This window comes from Citrus sinensis, chromosome 9, assembly GCF_022201045.2.
Source record: "Citrus sinensis cultivar Valencia sweet orange chromosome 9, DVS_A1.0, whole genome shotgun sequence".
Classification (NCBI taxonomy): Eukaryota; Viridiplantae; Streptophyta; class Magnoliopsida; order Sapindales; family Rutaceae; genus Citrus; species Citrus sinensis.
Window position 1 is genome coordinate 31,167,087 of NC_068564.1, and position 15,669 is coordinate 31,182,755.

Genomic DNA, 15,669 nt, shown 5'->3' on the forward strand with positions numbered 1-15,669 from the left:
TCTACTTATGCCCCTCAAATATCCTCGGAAGACCCCCAGTTTCAGTAAAATCCAATTTGATTCCAAAAATACCCTTTCAATCAACACCTAATTTATGATTTATTTAATTCATTTATGATTTTTAAGCCGTTTCCTCACTCTTAAAATTAGTCTTATTTATTTCCATTACAGCATTTTTTTTTAAAAAAAATCTCTTTCTATTGATAAACTTATGAATGAGAATCATTGATTTGGAAATTGTGATTTAAAAGTAGTTTCAAGTATAATGAAAGAAAAATACAATTAGAAGAAATTGTGTTAAATTTAGGCAAACAAATCAGATACATGAGAGTCATATCTCTCTACTCAAGTCACATAAATATAACCTATAAAAATAAAAATAAGAGAGAACTAATAAATTACTACGGATTAAACAGGTAAAAGAGTGAGTAAAAAAACACATGTATATGCACATGCAACAAAAATAACAGTAAAATTATGCAGTCCTAATTTTTTAATATAACGATCCCACTAAAAAAGGCATATGATCCGGTACGATGAGTTGGTAAATGACTGGGTTGGGACGATGAGTTAGGACTGGCGAATAAGAAGATTTGGTACACAAAACTATCGAGTTTGCTTGTAAAGTATATATACTTCACAAACGAGTTATTTGATTACTATTCCGTCAAAAAAAATTTGAGCGAAATATCATTACTAATTACCACATTGCCGATGACTTATGTCATCTCATCATGCGAACTGGTGACGAACTCCGGCGAAGTTGGTGTCATTTTCTGCACGTTTGAAAGAGGAGGAGGTGGGAACCACGGGGGTCCTAGTGGTACAGCTTTCACTAGGACAGCACTGGGTTTCACTGGGACCTACTTCTCAGCTGTGTGAGAGGGCGTAGCTTACGTGAAACGTAAGTTAGGCAAACCCTCTTAATTTTCTTTCCAACCCTCTTGATCGTAGCACGAGTGACCCAAACCTTTCCACGTGTCACTTTCTGGTTGATCGATTCATGCTCTCGCCCGCCCGCTTGCCCAACGCCTGAAGAGCATTCAATTATTCGTTGGCCGCCTTCGGACAATGATTGCGATTTGCGAGGACTCCCATTTCCACATCCACCTCTGTACGACAAGTCGGTCTAGCTTCCTACCAGTATTTTGTGATGGTTATTTGACCGCTCCGTGCTCTGTAGTCAGTGCTCACTCTTTCAGGTGAAGCCAGTAAAGGTAATTTCTTGTTTTTCGTATTTTCATTGTTCTTTTTGTGATCATATAGAGAATTTTGATCATTTGGCTTGCACCTGTTTTCTAAAGAAAGGTGATGCATTTGTGTTCCCACAATTACTGCATTTTGTTGTTAGTTGATAAGCAATTCTTGCGAAGCTACTTCAGAACTATTTAATTTAAGCTGCGCATACATGCTTTTGAATATCCAGAAACTTGCCTGAATTCACTTTGGTATGGGACATACTTGTGCAAATGTTTTATCAAACTTCCCAAAAGTGCTTTCCCTGAAGTTGTTGTTGCAGCAAACAAAAAGAAAAGCTGCTTGCTGGTGTACTGAATGAATTTTGACTTCATATTGACAATTTATTTTTCTCTGCCTCACCGTCTCCTGGAACCTAACATACACCCTCAAGTGGATTTTTTTATTTTTTTTGACTTTTTATTTTTAAACAAAGAATTATAGAATTAAAATATGTGAAGTACACATAAGGATGTTATATGTATTTTTAAAAAAAAAAAAATTGACTTCAAGTTTATGTCACTTAGAACACATTTCAACATTTGATTAGTTTACTGTGTAAACCTTCATCCAATTGAGCAGAAAACAAGTTTCTTTGACTGAAACGTATAAATTCACTGGTCCAACTATGCATAAGGATATGAAATTCTCTCTCGTTATTTGTTACGATTATTTGTGCCATTGCTGTTGTCTCTCTGTTGGCAAGAGTAGTCATTATTTATGCAAATATAGTCTGCAGTGGACTAATAATTTTGATGGATATGTTTATGGACAACAATATCTTTCAATTTGGTTCTTTAGATGGGAGATGAACGTCCTGTGTACACGCTGGATGAAGCACTTTCTGCTCTGAGGTTTGGCAAGTACCAAGCTCTAGTGCTAGCATATGCTGGACTTGGTTGGGTTTCAGAGGCAATGGAGATTATGATTCTCTCTTTTGTTGGACCAGCAGTCAAATCAAAGTGGAAACTAACCTCAAGCGAAGAGAGCCTGCTAACCACTGTCGTTTTCGCTGGGATGCTGCTTGGAGCTTATTCTTGGGGAATCATTTCTGATAATTATGGGAGGAGGTAGGTTATTGCTTGTTAATTCAGACATCGAACGTATAGTTGCTACGTTGCTAGAATAGCTTCTTCCCTTGCAGATGGCATATTATTATTCTTTTAGCCTATATCTTCATCTGCTCACAGGAGGATTTGTATTTAAAAGATTTCATTTTGATTCTTATACTTCTAGAGATCACTTGGGAGTTTCATCATGTGCTTTCTCTACAATTTGGATTTGCCTTCTGGATGTTTCTCACTATTTCAACTTAGAAATGTACATATTAAATTTCAAATATGTTTAATATCTTTCTCCCTTTTTATTGTAACCTAAACTGTTTTTGCAACTCAGCTGAGCCCTTGATGCCTGTTTTACCTTAACAGATTCAATCATTCAATTTTTAACTCGCCCACTCAAACTTCAACATGTAGGCACACAGAGGCAATTACGGCGTCACAAATATCTATGCAGAAAGAATAAAGTGTTTATTTAGTGTTACAAATTTTCTAAATTAGCAGAGGGAGGTTGGAAATTCTAAAAAAGTTTAGCACCCTTTCTAAGCCGTTGAATTTCCTTTAATTTATCAATTTCCGGTTTTTCCAACCAGTTCAGTGGTCTTCCTAAAATGTCACTACAATTAGGGCGTCACAAATATCTATAAGGAATATCTCTGTCACCACATTCTTTTCTTTCTGTTCCACTCATTGCATACTACTCGTGAATTGCCATAGGCAGAAATGTTTTTATATTTTCAAGTCATAGGCATCATGGATTATAAAGCGCAAATCATTTTTATGTTTCTTGACTGTTATATGTGCTGCAAGAAGCTTTTCGCTTGGTGCAGCTCAAATATTAGTCTGTTCAACTTTGCTTTCCACCAGGCTTTTAAGGTTCTGTTTATTTCAGTACATCAGTTCACCTTTTTTCCCTGATATGCTTAAGTAAATCACAAAGATGCACTTATCCATCAAATGTTAGGCCATTCTACTTAAGAATTTATTCATAAATATAAAGTCTTTGGTTGAAACTCGATGTTTTATAAGTACTTTTTTCTAGTTTTATTAAATGCTGACTAGTGTCTGCTCTCTCCAGAAAGAGTTTTCTCAGCATAGCTATGGTAACTAGTATGGCTGGACTATTAAGTTCTTTCTCGCCAAATTATGTATCATTGGTGATATTTCGTTGTTTCGTTGGTGTTGGTTTGGGGGGAGTACCTGTATTCTTAGCCTATTTTCTGGAGTTCGTTCCTGTTTCACATAGAGGCACGTGGATGGTAGCCCTCTCAGCTTTCTGGACAGCTGGAACAATTTTTGAGGCTTCGCTTGCCTGGGTATGTATAATTTCCTAACTTCTACTGTCATTATCCAAATAACTCTTAGATTATATTTCTTTTACTTCCTAGAAACAGTCCCGTTTTTACCTTGTGGCATGGTGATGATGTAGGAAAGGAAATAAAAGAAAAGAAAGAGAGAGTGGGAGAAAAGAATTACAAAGGGAAGAAGAAGAACAAAGAGAATTAAGAGATGAAACAAGATTTCAGTGGATTAATAATCACTAAAAACTAATCCTCTATTTATGGTAGTCCAAACCTAATCTGAAGGGAATCTACTCCTGTTGGCAGAGGAACACCAAGTTTCCAAAATGAAAATAATTCCTAAACTAATTAGTATCTAAAACTTCATAACGTGTTCGATATCACTTGAAGCTTAACAGTCTTCCAGAGAAGATTGAGGTATCTTTAGGTAATAGTTTCCTCATAAAATTTTACAAGTATTGTGCATTGGTAAGCTCTCCCAGCTGGTTTTGCCCGTTCTTCATTATTCAAAATCTTTTGGCATCGTTCCAGAAAAGATATTGTACCTTTAAAAGTTTATGATATTCGGAAAAATGGACGTTTATCTTCAACTGATGTCTGAACCAAATAACTAATCATGCTTTTCTATTTTTATTCTTCTTAAGCGATAACTGGTATGCTGGTGACAGGAGGCTCTGAGGCTCCGTAAAATTTAAAAATTCTTTCATTTGCAGGTTGTCATGACAAGACTGAATTGGAGGTGGCTACTTGCATTTTCCTCTGTACCATCATTTGCTCTGCTTCTCTTTTATGGTCTAGCACCTGAGTCACCCCGGTATTTGTGTGCGAAAGCTAGAACAGCTGATGCACATAGAATTCTCGAGAAGATGGCTTTTGTCAACCAAACAAAACTCCCACCCGGCATTCTTGTTTCTGATAAAGCAATTAAAGAGAACGAAGAATCAAATTTATTGCGAGATACACATATGCTCTCAATTACAAGAAAGATCACCGAGAAGTTAAAGTCTGGCTTCTCATCATTTTTTATGCTTTTCTCAAGAAAATTAATTCGGACAACTCTTCTCCTATGGGTGTTATTCTTTGCAAATGTTTTCTCATATTATGGCGCTGTCTTGTTGACCTCTAAGCTAAGCAGTGGAGACAGTAAATGCGGCTCAAAGGTCTTGCATGTGGACAAGTCGAAAGATAATAGCCTGTATGTCGATGTGTTTATCGCTAGTTTGGCAGGTACTGTATGACTTCCGTTGACCGTCATGTACTCTATATTTTGAAATATATTCTTCTCTTTTAACACCTTTTATTTTCTTTCATATAGTGTCATGGCTTAGTAACATTTGTGTTGATTTTATATTACAGAGCTTCCTGGGCTTATCTTGTCAGCAATAATAGTGGACAAAATTGGCCGCAAGCTTTCCATGGTTCTTATGTTTGTCTCAGCTTGCATTTTCCTTCTGCCACTGGTCTTCCATCAGTCTGCTGTAGTAACTACGTTGTTACTGTTCGGAGTTCGCATGTGTGTCACAGGAACCATAACAGTTGCCACAATTTATGCCCCTGAGGTAATCTGATGGAACTTCTCATACCTATCGAAAGAAAATTGTACTAATTAATAGCGCTTGAGTTCTTGATACGTTATAGTCTTCATTTTTATGATCGTTTACTCTTTCAAGTTTCACAAATATGTTTTTCATCTCAGATATATCCTACGCCCGCGAGGACAACTGGGTTTGGTGTTGCAAGTTCTTTGGGAAAAGTTGGAGGCATGGTATGCCCTCTTGTTGCCGTTGGACTTGTAACCAGTTGTCACCTAAGACTTGCGGTTATTCTGTTTGAGGTTGTATTTGTTCTGGCTATAGCCTCTTCTCTGCTCTTCCCATTTGAAACCATGGGACGGGAACTAAAAGATACTGTGGATGCAATTGAATCATAGTAAGCTTGTTGCTCTGTTTCTTATACTCTCTTGCCAGTGGAAAAAGTACGTCAGTGCACAATACTTCAGCAAACTTTCTTACTTTTCATTGAACGCTTATGAATTGGATGCAAATGTTATATAAATTAAGTTTCAAGTGCATTAATTAATTTTCATGTTTGGATCTCTCTCATCAGTCATCATCATCTCCTTTCATCACTTTCAAATTTTGGGCTCGCAGCCGAATTTCAATAAGGCTTTTAGGCTTCGTATGTTGCTGTTGAAATATACGATACCAAGTGCTATGTGAAAAAAGAAACTGTACGGTTGGTGAAGGTAGAAAAATGCAAAAATTAATAATAAAAATATCTCGTCTTTAGTTGCCCACAGCAACTAAAATGTTGAGTGGACAAAGTATCGTCAAATCCGACGCTTTATATTTAATTAGTTAATGTTCAATCTTGCCATCTAGAGAATACACGTGATCCCCCTGGCCCACGTTCCCATAATTCCGAACTAAAATATTCAGAATTTTACGCTGCAGGGCTGGTACCCGCGCAGTGGAATTTTCCGAACTCCAGGCACCAAAATCATTATTAACCCGTGAGATATCTTTTTAATCAGGAAGGAACGGCAAAAGGTATTATCCGCACGACAAGTCGGTTTAACTTGGCGTCTTAGGATTTATTATCATACTCCGAGTTTAAACCTTTATTTCGGGTGAACCCAATATCAAGTTAATATATATCTCTTAGAACACATTTGGTTAATTTGTCAATAATATTGTTGTCTGGACTTTTAGTCCAACTGATCAGTTAAAAGAAAAAGGTTTCTTTGACCGAAACATACAAGGATACAAATTTCTTTCCATTGATTTGTAATTTGTTAGTTGTTACAAATTATTTGTGCCATTGGCGGTGTTATTGTTGGAGGTGAGAAGTAGCCTCATCGTTTTTAATTGGGTTCAGTAGATGGGAGATGAAAGCCTTGTGTACACGTTGGATGAAGCACTTTCTGCTCTGAGATTTGGCGAACTACATAGCTGTTGTGCTCTCTCGTATGCTGGACTCGGTTGGTTTTCGGAAGCGATGGAGATGATAATTCTCTCTTTTGTAGGATCAAAATGGGGACTCACGTCAGGCGACTGTTGTTTTTTTTATTGGGATGCTGTTTGTTTCTGTTAATTTCGGGGAGGAAGTAGCCTATTTCGTCCTTCCGTTTTGCTTTGTTAATTTACTTTTGCTTCTCCCACATTGTAGGCACGCAGAAGCAATTATGCTGTCCGAACTGTCCATGCAGAATAAAGAATTTATGGATGATTTTAAGCTTTGAATATTAGCACATTCGAACTCTAATCATAGGCTTCACGAATTTAATAAAGTGAAAATCATTTTTCAGTTTCTAGATTATTGCTATATGTACTGTACTCTACAAGTGGCTTTCTAAAGAAATAGAAGCCCTTGGTGGTACAAGATATTAGTCATTTCTTTTTTTCTTTACGTCAATCCGCCTTTTTCTTTCTGATGTTATATTTAAGTAAATCGTGAAGCTGGTCTTATCTATATAATGTCAAGCCATTATGCCAAAGAAACGATTCATAAATATTATGTCTTTGGTTGAAACTAGACTTCATTTTTACAAGTCATCATGTTGTCTGGTCTGCTCTTTCCAGAAAGAGTATGCTCGGCTTAGCAGTGGTAACTTGTGTGGCTGGATTGCTGAGTGCTTTCTCACCAAATTATGCATCAATGGTGGTGTATGGTGATATGTCGTTGTTTGGGCAGAGTACACGTATTTTTATTCTATTTTTCTAGAGTTCGTTCCTGTTTCTTGTTGAGGTGCGTGGATGGTAGTGTGCTCAGCTTACTGGAGTGCTAGAACAATCTTTAAGGCTTCACTTGCCTGGGTACGCTTTCTGTCCTGACTTCAAACTCAAAAGTCACTTACATCATGAAGCTTAAGAGTCTGCTTTCTGATAACATATTTCTTTCTTGATAAATTAATACACAATTTTACCCAGTATTATGCTGGTGACTGAAGAAGGCCTTGAGGCTTCATAAAATGTCAACATGCCTTCACTTGCACAATGTCATGATAATACTGAATTGGAGGTGGTTACTTGCACTTTCTGCTGTACCATCATTCGCTCTGCTTCTCTTTTATTATCCATCTCCTGAGTCACCAAGTTATTTATTGGCGAAATGTAGTAAAATTTAATCACTTAATCGATAACATAATTACACCCCTTTAAGATGTCGAGTAATTTTTAAATAATTTTATCTAATTGATCACCCCAATATGAATTTTCAGAGAGATAAGAAATAAAAAATTAATATGGATAAAGTCCGTTCCTCTACTTTTTTAAATAAAAAATAAAAATTTACACGTCAAGTTATTTTTTTTAAAAAATAATTTTTCAATTTTATAGTATCAGGAGAAAGTATTTATTAATAACCCAATTTGTTTTATTCTTTTACGATTTTATGACGGTTATTTCAATGACTTTACTAACGAAATCTTTGCAAATTTTGATGGCATGGACCATGGAGTCATGGACTTTCATGGAAAATGTGGATTAAGTTCTTATTCGTGATTGTGCTAAAAAGTAGGAACCTAGCTAGCAGGGTAATTGATGGATCTTCCGGAACCTTCTCTCCGTCAACATTATTATTATTATTATTGTCTTTGTTTTTGGATTTGTGACAATTCAGTCCAAACAGAAACGGATATGGCCGAGACAGGGGTTAACATTCTTTTGAATCGGAGACCTTACGATGATGCATTTATTGTAGATTATATTGTAGAGTGAATCTATTTATGCCCCTCAAATATCCTCCGAAGACCCCCATTTTCAGTAAAATCCAACATGATTCCAAAAATACCCTTTTAATCAACACCTAATTTATGATTATTTAATTCATTTATGATTTTTAAGCCATTTTCTCACTCTTGAAATTAGTCTTATTTATTTTTATTGCAACATTTAAAAAAAAAAAGTTCTTTCTATCAATAAACTTATGAATGAGAATAATTGATTTGGAAATTATGGTTTAAAAGTAGTTTCAAGTATAATGAAAGAAAATACAAATAGAAGAAATTGTTTTAAATTTAGGGAAACAAATCATATACATGAGAGTCATGTCTCTCAACTCAAGTCACATAAATATAACCTACAAAAATAAAAATAAGAGAGAACTAATAAATTACTATGGATTAAAGAGGCAAAAGAGTGAAAAAAAAAACCACATGTATATGCACATGCAACAAAAATAACAGAAAAATTATGCAGTCTTAATTTTTTTTTTGATATACTAATATAATACAATCAAATCTCTACTGATATTTATAATTAGAGATCAATCGAGGACTCTCATGAATAATCCTATTATAGGACAATCTGAAAGTCAATCTTCACTTAAAATTGGAGGGAGATATATCCTCACTGTCAATATTGGAGCCTATTATACGACATTCGAGCATTTACTTAAAATTAAAAGAATATCTATTTTCACTGTAAATATTAGAAAGACATCGATTTTACCCTAATAGAAAGAGACAAATAAACCCCTATTATACAAAAAAAAATCAAATCCACCGGTGTACTAATACTGAGATTTGAACTGCCAAAGGGGTCGTAATTTTTTTAATATAACGATCCCACTAAAAAAGCGCAAGATACTAGAGTTATTTGATAACTATTCCGTCAAAAATTTTGAGTGAAATATCATTACTAATTACCACATTACCGATTACCTATGTCATCTCATGCGAACTGGTGACGAACTCCGGCGAAGTTGGTGTCATTTTCTACACACTTGTCAACTAGCGCTCGCCGCAGTGGTGGCATTCGGTAATCTTTCTTGTTCTTGACGTTATCGATCACCAACAAAACGACAGCCCCCGTGGTTCCCACCTCCTTCTCTTTCAACACAATCATAATTTTCTTTTTAATCGTATTGATCGGACCACAAATGACCCAAACCCTTCCACACGTCACTTTCTGGTTTGATCGATTCACGATCTCGCCCACTTGCACCAACACCTAAAGAACATTCAATTATTCGTTGACGACCTTCTGACAATGATTACCAGGATTCCCATTTCCATATCCACCTCTGTACGACAAGTCGGTCTAGCGTCCTACTAGTATTTGTTTGTGATAGTTACTTGACCGCTCTGTGCTCTGTAGTCAGTACTCACTCTTTCAGGTGAAACCAGTAAAGGTAATTTCTTGTTTTTCGTATTTTCATTGTTCTTTTTGTGATCATATAGAGCTTTTGATCATTTGGCTTGCACGTGTTTTCTAAAGAAAGGTGATGCATTTGTGTTCCCACAATTACTGCATTTTGTTGTTAGTTGATAAGCAATTCTTGTGAAGCTACTTCAGAACTATTTAATTTAAGCTGCGCATACATGCTTTTGAATATCCAGAAACTTGCCTGAATTTACTTTGGTATGGGACATATTTGTGCAAATGTTTTATCAAACTTCCCAAAAGTGCTTTCCCTGGAGTTGTTGTTGCAGCAAGCAAAAAGAAAAGCTGCTTTCTTCTGGTGTACTGAATGAATTTTGACTTCATATTGACAATTTATTTTTTTCTCTGTCTCACTGTCTGTCTCCTGGAACCTAACATACACCCTCAAGTGGATTTTTTTGACTTTTTATTTTTTATTTTCAAACAAAGAATTATAGAATTTAAATATGTGAAGTTGCTGAAACACATAAGGATGTTATATGTATTTTAAAAAAAAAAAACATTGACTTCAAGGTTATGTCACTTAGAACACATTTCAACATTTGATTAGTTTACTGTGTAAACTTTCATCCAATTGAGCCGAAAACAAGTTTCTTTGACTGAAACATATAAATTCAATGGTCCAACTATGCATAAGGATATGAATTTCTCTCTTGTTATTTGTTACAATTATTTGTGCCATTGCTGTTGTCTCTCTGTTGGTAAGAGTAGTCATTATTTATGCAAATATAGTCTGCAGTGGACTAATAATTTTGATGGATATGTTTATGGACAACAATATCTTTCAATTTGGGTCTTTAGATGGGAGATGAACGTCCTGTGTACATGCTGGATGAAGCACTTTCTGCTCTGAGGTTTGGGAAGTACCAAGCTCTAGTGCTGGCATATGCTGGACTTGGTTGGGTTTCAGAGGCAATGGAGATTATGATTCTCTCTTTTGTTGGACCAGCAGTCAAATCAAAGTGGAAACTAACCTCAAGCGAAGAGAGCCTGCTAACCACTGTTGTTTTCGCTGGGATGCTGCTTGGAGCTTATTCTTGGGGCATTATTTCTGATAATTATGGGAGGAGGTAGGTTATTGCTTGTTAATTCAGACATCGAACGTATATTTGCTACGTTGCTAGAATAGCTTCTTACCTTGCAGATAGCATATTATCATTCTTTTAGCCTATATCTTCATCGGCTCACAGGAGGATTTGTATATAAAAGATTTCATTTTGATTCTTATACTTCTGGAGATTACTTGGGAGTTTCATCATGTGCTTTCTCCACAATTTGGATTTGCCTTCTGGATGTTTCTCACTATTTCAACTTAGAAATGTACATATTAAATTTCAAATATGTTTAATAGCTTTGTCCCTTTTTATTGTAACCTAAACTGTTTTTGCAACTCATCTGAGCTCTTGATGCCTGTTTTACCTTAACAGATTCAATTTTTAACTCGCCCACTCAAACTTCAACATGTAGGCACACAGAAGCAATTAGGGGGTCACAAATATCCATGCAGAAAGAATAAAGTGTTTATGCAGTGTTACAAATTTTCTAAATTAGCAGACTGAGATTTGAAATTCTAAAAAAGTTTAGCACCCTTTCTAAGCCATTCATTTCCCTTTAATTTATCAATTTCCAGTTTTTTCAACCTGTTCAGTGGTCTTCCTAAAATGTTACTACAAGTATTACTAGAATCTGTAAGGAATATTTCTGTCACCACATTCTTTTCTTGCTGTTCCACTCATTGCATACTACTTGTGAATTGCCATAGGCAGAAATGTTATTGTATTTTCAAGTCATACGCATCATGGATTATAAAGCGCGATGTTTCTTGACTGTTATATGTGCTGCAAGAAGCTTTTTGCTTGGTACAGCTCAAATATGAGTCTGTTCAACTTCGTTTTCCACCAGGCTTTTAAGGTTCAGTTTATTTCAGTACATCAGTTCACCTTTTTTCCCTGATATCCTTAAGTAAATCATAAAGATGCACTTAACCATCAAATGTTAGGCCATTCTACTTAAGAATTTATTCATATATATAAAGTCTTTGGTTGAAACTTGATGTTTTATAAGTACTTTTTTCTAGTTTTATTAAATGCTGACTAGTATCTGCTCTCTCCAGAAAGAGTTTTCTCAGCATAGCTATGGTAACTAGTGTGGCTGGACTATTAAGTACTTTCTCCCCAAATTATGTATCATTGTTGATATTTCGTTGTTTCGTTGGTATTGGTTTGGGGGGAGGACCTGTATTCTTATCCTATTTTCTGGAGTTCGTTCCTGTTTCACATAGAGGCACGTGGATGGTAGCCTTCTCAGCTTTTTGGACAGCTGGAACAATTTTTGAGGCTTCACTTGCCTGGGTATGTATAATTTCCTAACTTCTACCGTCATTATCCAAATAACTCTTAGATTATATTTCTTTTACTTTCTAGAAACATTCCCCTTTTTACCTTGTGGGATGGTAATGATGTGGGAAAGGAAATAAAGAAAAGAGAGAGTGGGAGAAAAAATTACAAAGGGAAGAAGAAGAACAAAGAGAATTAAGAGACAAAACAAGATTTCAGTGAATTAATAATCACTAAAAACTAATCCTCTATGTATGGTAGTCCAAACCTAATCTGAAGGGAATCTACTCCTGTTGGCCGAGGAACACTAAGTTTCCAAAATGAAAATAATTCCTAAACTAATTAGTATCTAAAACTTCAAAATGTGTTCGATATCACTTGAAATATTACAAGTATTGTGCATTGGTAAGCTCTCCCAGCTGGTTTTGCTGGTTCTTCCTTACCCAAAATCTTTTGGCATCATTCCAGAAAAGATATTGTACCTTTAGAAGTTTATGATATTCGGAAAAAATGGACGTTTATCTTCAACTGATGTCTGAACCAAATAACTAATCATGCTTTTCTATTTTTATTCTTCTTAAGCGATAACTGGTATGCTGGTGACAGGAGGCTCTGAGGCTCCATAAAATTTAAAAATTCTTTCATTTGCAGGTTGTCATGACAAGACTGAATTGGAGGTGGCTACTTGCATTTTCCTCTGTACCATCATTTGCTCTGCTTCTCTTTTATGGTCTAGCACCTGAGTCACCCAGGTATTTGTGTGCGAAAGCTAGAACAGCTGATGCACACAGAATTCTCGAGAAGATGGCTTTTGTCAACCGAACAAAACTCCCACCCGGCATTCTTGTTTCTGATAAAGCAATTAAAGAGAACGAAGAATCAAGTTTATTGCGAGATACACATATGATCTCAATGACAAGAAAGATCACCGACAAGTTAAAGTCTGGCTTCTCATCATTTTTTACGCTTTTCTCAAGAAAATTAATTCGGACAACTCTTCTCCTATGGGTGTTATTCTTTGCAAATGCTTTCTCATATTATGGCGCTGTCTTGTTGACCTCTAAGCTAAGCAGTGGAGACAGTAAATGCGGCTCAAAAGTCTTGCATGCTGACAAGTCGAAAGATAATAGCCTGTATGTCGATGTGTTTATCACTAGTTTTGCAGGTATTGTATGACTTCCTTTGACCGTGTCATGTACTCTATATTTTGAATTATATTCTGCTCTTTTAACACCTTTTATTTTCTTTCATATAGAGTCATGGCTTAGTAACATTTGTGTTGATTTTATATTACAGAGCTTCCTGGGCTTATCTTGTCAGCAATAATAGTGGACAAAATTGGCCGCAAGCTTTCCATGGTTCTTATGTTTGTCTTAGCTTGCATTTTCCTTCTGCCACTGGTCTTCCATCAGTCTGCTGTAGTAACTACGGTGTTACTGTTCGGAGTTCGCATGTGTGCCACAGGAACCATAACAGTTGCCACAATTTATGCCCCTGAGGTAATCTGATGGAACTTCTCATACCTGTTGAAAGAAAATTATACTAATTAATAGCGCTTTGAGTTCTTGATATGTTATAGGCTTCATTTTTATGACCGTTTACTCTTTCAAGTTTCACAAATATGTTTTTCATATCAGATATATCCTACGTCCGCGAGGACAACTGGGGCTGGTGTTGCAAGTGCTGTGGGAAGAGTAGGAGGCATGGTATGCCCTCTTGTTGCCGTTGGACTTGTAACCAGTTGTCACCTAAGACTTGCGGTTATTCTGTTCGAGGTTGTATTTGTTCTGGCTATAGCCTCTTCTCTGCTCTTCCCATTTGAAACCAAGGGACGGGAACTAAAAGACGCCGTGGATGCAATTGAATCATAGTAAGCTTGTTGCTCCGTTTCTCTTACTCTCTTGCCAGTGGAAAAAGTGTGTCAATGCACAATGCTTCAGCAAACTTTCTTACTTCTCAGGGAAGTGGGAACGCTTATGCATTGGACGCAAATGTTATATAAATTAAGTTTCAAGTGCATTTATTAATTTTCATGTTTGGATCTCTCTCATTAGTCATCATCATCTCCTTTCATCACTTTCAAATTTTGGGCTCGCAGCCGAATTTCAATAAGGCTTTTAGGCTTCGTATGTTGCTGTTGAAATATAAGATACCAAGTGCTCTGTGAAAAAAGAAACTTTACGGTTGGTGAAGGTAGAAAAATGCAAAAATTATCAATGATCACGGCCCATAAAATCAAACTAATTAACATTAATTTGAGCGACGGCATTTTTGGTTATTTGATTTTGGTATTTCCCTTTTTAACCATTCATACAAGTTCATACCCTAAAAAGAGAATCAGCCACGTCATCACTGCTCCAAAATCCGAAAGACATCAACTGAAATGAAAGGATATTAACAATAATTAATAATAAAAATATCTCGTCTTTAGTTGCCTACAGCAACTAATATGGTAAGTGGACAAAGTATTCTCAAATCCGACGCTTTATATTTAATTAGTTAAGGTTCAATCTTGCCATCTAGAGAATACACGTGATCCCCCTGGCCCACATTCCCATAATTCCGAACTCAGCATCTTTGTCCGAGTACTCTTTCAGTCCAATATATACTCTTTTTCTTCTTTTTTATAAGTGATCCATATACATATATGGGTCCGTCTAATTTACGTTAACGTGACTTACGGTTTGGTTGTGAAATTTCATCCAGCCTCCCATATTCGATGTTATTTATATTATATTCATAAATATTATAAAATTTTTTAATTTAAAAAATTTTATTTAACCCCTTACACTCAATTTTATTTTATTAAAACCCTAGAGTACGAATTCGCCCCGTATAATTTTAAATTCTCAAAATAACCTCAGTTAATTAAAAATTTAATTATTATTAATTGAATTATAATTATAATTATTATTTTATTATAATAATAAATATATTTATATTTATCATTTTATGTCACACGTACTCTTATATAAGTTTCATCTAATGCCCCCAAGCAATTCTACATACATTAAAAAGTAAAATAATATATAGATAATAAGCTCTTGCACTTTTATGGTTAATTAAAAAAATGTAGTATAAATAGTTAAATACCTTAAACCACTTCCACCTCCCATCAGTACAATTTTCTGGCACATGTTCGGGTGCTCTTAGTAAGATACTTTGTAACCGTAAGACTCCTCTTAACACTGAGTTGAAGTATCTACTAACAGTTTCACCGGATCGGAAAAACCTACTATTAATTGTGCGATTCTTAACATGGTGAGATAGAATGTGCAAAAACATACAAACTTGCTCTTCAACAGTCACCAAACCATCGACCTTTACCTTTCCTTTTGATCGAAGTAACTCACATAATAAACCAAATGTTCGTCTATCCATTCTTAGTTGATGCACACATTGTAAGTCATCATTGCCTATTATGCTATCTAGGTCATGCAACCGACTAGCATGGTTTACGAATGGTCGACTACGAATCATTTTCCTTTCATTGCCTTTCTTAATCAACTCCAACAAGCACAAATACATCATTATGGATAAGAACGCTAATTGTAGGTGCCAGTTGGTCAATAAT

The 15,669-nt window shown here is 35.7% G+C and overlaps 1 protein-coding gene across 3 annotated transcripts; it reads left to right on the forward strand.

Moving 5' to 3' along the window:
- The first annotated feature begins 744 nt into the window (after positions 1-744).
- On the forward strand, positions 745-14,138 carry LOC102606755 (organic cation/carnitine transporter 7-like). 3 transcript variants are annotated; one of them, XM_006474301.4, is made up of 6 exons: positions 745-1,217; positions 2,038-2,306; positions 3,373-3,610; positions 4,309-4,822; positions 4,952-5,154; positions 5,292-5,690. In XM_006474301.4, exons 2-6 carry the CDS (start codon positions 2,038-2,040, stop codon positions 5,523-5,525), a joined length of 1,458 nt encoding a protein of 485 aa, XP_006474364.1. In that variant the 5' UTR covers positions 745-1,217; the 3' UTR covers positions 5,526-5,690. The 3 variants fall into 3 exon arrangements, with proteins under 3 accessions (XP_006474364.1, XP_052289483.1, XP_006474365.1); XM_052433523.1 differs by lacking the exons at positions 2,038-2,306; positions 3,373-3,610; positions 4,309-4,822; positions 4,952-5,154; positions 5,292-5,690 and adding exons at positions 10,561-10,829; positions 11,873-12,110; positions 12,747-13,260; positions 13,392-13,594; positions 13,733-14,138 and having other exon boundaries at positions 770-1,217; XM_006474302.4 differs by lacking the exons at positions 745-1,217; positions 2,038-2,306; positions 3,373-3,610; ... (1 more) ...; positions 4,952-5,154; positions 5,292-5,690 and adding exons at positions 9,236-9,727; positions 10,561-10,829; positions 11,873-12,110; ... (1 more) ...; positions 13,392-13,594; positions 13,733-14,138.
- Positions 14,139-15,669: the final 1,531 nt, after the last annotated feature.

Excerpts from the sequence above, each read along its gene's own strand:
- LOC102606755 (XM_006474301.4), top strand. The coding sequence starts at position 2,038 with ATGGGAGATGAACGTCCTGTGTACACGCTGGATGAAGCACTTTCTGCT. Across the intron at positions 2,307-3,372 it reads TCTGATAATTATGGGAGGAG|AAAGAGTTTTCTCAGCATAG; the intron begins GTAGGTTATTGC and ends TGCTCTCTCCAG. Across the intron at positions 5,155-5,291 it reads CCACAATTTATGCCCCTGAG|ATATATCCTACGCCCGCGAG; the intron begins GTAATCTGATGG and ends TTTTCATCTCAG.